General features: G+C 34.8%; 1 protein-coding gene across 1 annotated transcript in view; it reads right to left on the bottom strand.

Moving 5' to 3' along the window:
* The window catches only part of LOC106723853 (membrane cofactor protein-like), a 27,585-nt gene that overhangs the window by 10,513 nt on the left and 11,997 nt on the right, over positions 1–5,075 (bottom strand). The window contains exons 4-5 of the mRNA XM_014528939.1: positions 3,959–4,044; positions 2,935–3,132 (exon numbers count right to left, since the gene is read on the bottom strand). Of these exons, the coding sequence (XP_014384425.1) occupies positions 2,935–3,132; positions 3,959–4,044 (284 nt within the window). The remainder of the gene's footprint in view (positions 1–2,934; positions 3,133–3,958; positions 4,045–5,075) is intronic.

Here is a 5,075-nt window from a genome sequence, read left to right as displayed (position 1 = left end):
AGACTCTTATAGCAATGTCTTTTGAGAGCAGCAGCTTTGAGTTTTTAAGAATTCCAACTGGTTAACTTTGTTTTTCTTTAAAGGATTATGGTTTTGTATACAAGAAATCTTTGACCGATTCATGAATATGTTCTACTTTTTCAGGTAAAAGTGTTATTATAATTCTGAATTTAAGGCAAGTCTAAGATCTATTTTTAGCAAATGTTTGAATATGCTAATAAGGGTTGTGGTTCCCTTTTATGGCATATTGATGTTCAATTGTGCCTGTACTTTTACCATTTTCCACGGAATTGTTTGTACATGTGTGCTAAAATCAATTGGAGACATTTGAAAGGTTCTACCCTAGACCCTCTATTCTGGTCCATTGTTTTCTATGGCCATCCTTTTACCCATACCACACAGTCTTGACTAGTCATTAAATAGTATGCTTTCTAATAAGTCTTGACACCAGAGTCCTCTAATTGTTTCCCAAAATCATTTTGACTATTCTTACTCTTTTGTCTTTCCAAATAAATTTTAGAAACAATTTGTCAATTTCTTAAAAAACTTCTGGGGGAAAATTTATTGGGATTATACTCATCTATACATCAGTTATAGAGGATTGACATCTTTATTATATTGAGTCTTGAAATGCATTAGCGATGAATTTTTCTGTATTTATAAATGCCTTCTTTAATTTTTAAAAAGTTTCCTTGTTTTAACTATTCAAATATTGCACATGTGTTGTTAGATTCATTTGCAAATACTTTGCATTGCTCGGTGTTGTAAATGGTACTTTGAAAATTTAAATTTTTAATTGTTTATTGCCAGTGTAACTAGCAAAGTCTTTCACATTTTCCACACAATCATGTCATATTGAACAAAGTCTATTTTATTTCTTCCTTTCCAATATGTATGCCTATTTCTATATTTTGCCTTATTGTACTGAATAGGACCTTCAATATGATGATTAATAGAGCAGGATAAGTAGACATCCCTGTCTCATCCCTAGATTATTGGGAAATAAATATTTTATCATTAAGTGTCATGTTAGCTGTGCAATACTCATAGCTACCTTCTGTCAGATTGAGAGAATTAGGTCCCGTCTATTTCTAGTTTGCTAAGAAGTTTTCTGTCAAATGCATTTTTTTGCATTTATTAAGAGAATCATGTTTTGTTGTTGTTTTATAGTCTCTTCGTATGGTAAATTACACTGATTAATTTTTAAATCTGAAAAAACCTTGCTTTCATGGAACACATCTTACTTGATTATGATATAGTATTCTTATTTTCATAATATGACAGGATTTTACTTGCTAATGTTTTAATAGTTTTGTTAGAATAGGCAGCTAGAAACATATGAGCTGGAAAAGGCAGTTGGGACGTAGAGGGGATACATGTGAGAGGTGACAAACGAAAAATAGACATATATATATTTCAGAGAGGAAGGGAGAGGAAGAGATATATAGAAACGTCAATGATGAGAGAGAATCATTGATAGGTTATCTCCTGCACGCCCCACATTGGAGATCAAATCTGCAACCTGGGTGTGTGTCCTTGAACTGCAACCTCCTGGTTCATAGATGGATGCTCAACCACTGAGCCATGATGACCGGGTTGTCTGCAGGATATTTAATGATGTTCTCTTTTTCATTCTGGATGTTGGTAATTTGTGTCTTCTACTTTTTTTTTGTCACACTGGCTATAGGTTTATACATATTATTGATCTTCCCCAAGAACCAGGTGTTGGTTTCAATGATTCTCTCAACATGTTTTTTCAATTTTATTGATTTCTATCTTTATTATTTCTTTCTGCTTTCTTGTTCTGTATTCAACTTGCTTTTCCTTTTTAGTTCCTTTAAGTGAAAGCTTATATTCTTGAGCTGAAATTTTTCTCTTGTTCTAATGTATGTATTGCATGCTATGAATATTCTTCTAAGCAATGTTTTTGCTCTATTTCGCAAATTTTGATGCTTCAATATATTGTGTATTCATATTCATTCAATTCAAAACATGTTCTAATTTCCCTTGTGAATCCTTCTTTTATTCATGGGTTAGTTAGAGGTGTCTTCATAATTTTTAAATATTTTGGGATTTTATAGATATCTTTGTTTTGATTTCTGCATTCATTCCATTGTAAAGATACTGTACTGTAAATAATTTCAATTTTTGAAATTAAAAAATTTAAACATATTGCCTCCAATATGGTACTAAAATTATTACATATGCACTTGAAAAGAGAACATATTTTCCTGTTTTTCAGTGGTTCCTTTTGTTCAAGAGTCAAATACTTTCCAGTATGTTCTACTTTTGGTCATGCTCGAATGCCTTAGGCATTGTTTTTTAAGTATAGGTAAACCTCTGAGTAATTTCAGGTTTGTTTCAGGCTACAACAATAAATGAGTACTGAAGTAAAGAAGGTTACAGTTGTTTTGCTGGGTTATGGTATTCAATTCTCAAAATACAACTCAATATGTGTGAAGGGCAATAAAGCAAAGCACAATTAAACAATGTAAGCCTGCATGCTTTGCCTAGACTTTATCAATCTGATTGGTGAGAGGGTTAATGTCTTACAATTTATTCTACCATTTTGGCTAGCCAGAACTGTCAAACTTCTTGTATTATGAGATAAAACTTCCTTAAAGCCAGTGTATGTTTTTTGATGCGTTCTAGCCAAAAAAATTTAACTCATGCGTATACATAGTAAATAACAATGTATAAACAGGAATGTCAAGGACATACGTGGTGAACAGTGGGAAACTCTGCAAGTAGAATTATTTTTATTCTAGTTCACTCATAAAAATAGATTAGAAACAAATACAACAGGAGGAACAAGCATATACGGCTGTTTTTGTTGTTGTTTTTTTTTTTTCTTGTTGGCCAAAGTATTTAAAAGTTGGTAAAAGTTTCCACACTGTTTGCAAATGGGAGGGAAAGAAATGGAAATGTTATCACCTTTACACTCAGGAGGATCAGGGCTCCATTGGTTAAGCCCAGAACAAACAAGCCTGCTCTCTCCAAAAAGTGAATATTCGTCTGGTCCCTTTGAAGGATTGCAACTATAAATAACTTCTTCATTATATTCAAATATATCCTTGTGGCTGTTGGTGAATCTCCCATTTGGTATTTGTTTAGGTGGATTACACCAAACCTCTTAAAAAGAGAGAGAGAAAAAAAAGGACAGGAAAGGCAAAAGAAAAAGTAGAAGATTAAGACGGCATTAGTAGTGTCCTATGAACTGCCTTCAATAGTTCATTATCATATGATTTCTACATCTAGTAGCAAATTCAATAAACATTTTAAAAATGTATAGAAAGAAATGTATTATCCCAATTCAAACCATTAATAGAGAAAATGAAATTTTAGAATAAAACCCATTTTCTTAAATACCCATAGAAGATACCTGTATGAAAGACTTGTGTGTATCTGTAAGGCCATGTTAAGTTTTTTCTAGTCATAAGAGATGCTAACAATTTAATGAGAAAATAAACTTATGACTTAGGAAGACTCAGTGCTAGTTGAGAAATGCTACATCCATTCCTGAGTCAGTGGTTCTCAGGGATGCCACGATTTTGTCTTTTCTCACTGTCACCCTGAGAGCGGACAGTGACATTTTCCAATGGCCTGAGACTGTCTGATAAGCCGCAGGTGTGGAGCTCTTCCTTGAAGCCAGTACTGAAGGGATTAGAAAAACGTAAAGCAATGACACCCTTCCCACTGTTTTGGAAATGTTTGATCTTAGGACAAAACTATGCTGCATTTGTTAACATGCATTGAACTTATTGTTCTTAAAAATGAATTAGCAAATAATTATTTAAAATCTTCTCTGTTGTAATCCCAATATAAGGAATATCAATAGCACTAACCCACCTGCAGAAAAGCGCTGTGGGTTCTTGGTTAATTGTAAAGCATACGGGGGTCTCCAGGCCCAAAAGTTTGAGAACTGCTGCTCTAAATTCTAAAGACAGAATGTACTTACCTTCACAATGTGGTGGAGCATCACTCCATTCCACATCATTTCCAGAGAGTTCACAATGTAGAGTTTTTGTTCCAACTAAGGAATACCTAAATGAGAAAAGAAATGATTATTGTTTATCAGTTAACAAGAACACATAATAATGAAGAAGTTTTTATATGGTTGTTTTTCGGCACTACAGTAGCTTCAGGGAGAAGTTTCTGAAGTGACAGGTATAGAATGTGTTAACTGAATCTGCAATGTAATTAAACGCAGAGATTCTTCATATGAACACACGTTGGCCTAGAGCAAAGTGTCTAAATAAACCTGTCTTGCCTGACAGTCTGGCAATTGCTAGCTCTGGCAGGCACAGCACACTGTCACATCTGTGTCCTTGCTCATGCCATTCTGCTCTGTCAGGGCAACAACTCAGCAGCCAGATCTGGCCCAAGAGCTGACCTGACTGCATTCGAGTCCCAGCTGCAAGACTGACTTGTTTGTTGAGCTTGGACAAGTTGCTTAAGAGAGAGAGAGAGAGAGAGAGAGAGAAGGAAATATGGATGTGAAAGAGACACATCAATGTATGTGCCCTTACTCAGAATAAAACCTGGGACCCTTCAGTCCACAGTCTAGCGCCCTAAACTTTGAGTCAAAGTGGTTGGGGCTGGTTCTCTTTCTTAAATTCCCCATCTGTGGAAAGGTATATATGACGTGGGGTGGTTTTGAGTAGCAGGTGAATTAGCATCAGGAACATAGGAGTGCTAAGCAAGTTTTTGGTGTTATGAATACTCTTCAGATTAGAGTATCTTCCTAGGTAGAGCTCAGGACGACCCCTCCGCGATGGAATCTCTGATGATTGTAATTCACAGAACTCTCTCCTCCTTCTGGACTCTCCTTAAAATGATCATGAACAAATCTATTTCTGCAGTACTTACTGTTTGCTATTTTCCTTGGACACCTCTGTATATATTGTGCTTAATGAAGCTAAAACTTCTTTGAGAATATCTATGTCAGCCATTTTCAACCTTTTTCATCTCAAGGCACACATAAACTAATTACTAAAATTCTGTGGTACTCCAAAAAATATATTTTTGCCCATCTGACAAGAAAAAGGTATAATTTTGATTCATTCACACCGGAC

This window comes from Myotis brandtii, unplaced genomic scaffold, assembly GCF_000412655.1.
Source record: "Myotis brandtii unplaced genomic scaffold, ASM41265v1 scaffold661, whole genome shotgun sequence".
NCBI lineage: Eukaryota > Metazoa > Chordata > Mammalia > Chiroptera > Vespertilionidae > Myotis > Myotis brandtii.
Note: the sequence above shows the minus strand (reverse complement) of the source record. Positions and strands in the feature narration are given on the sequence as shown.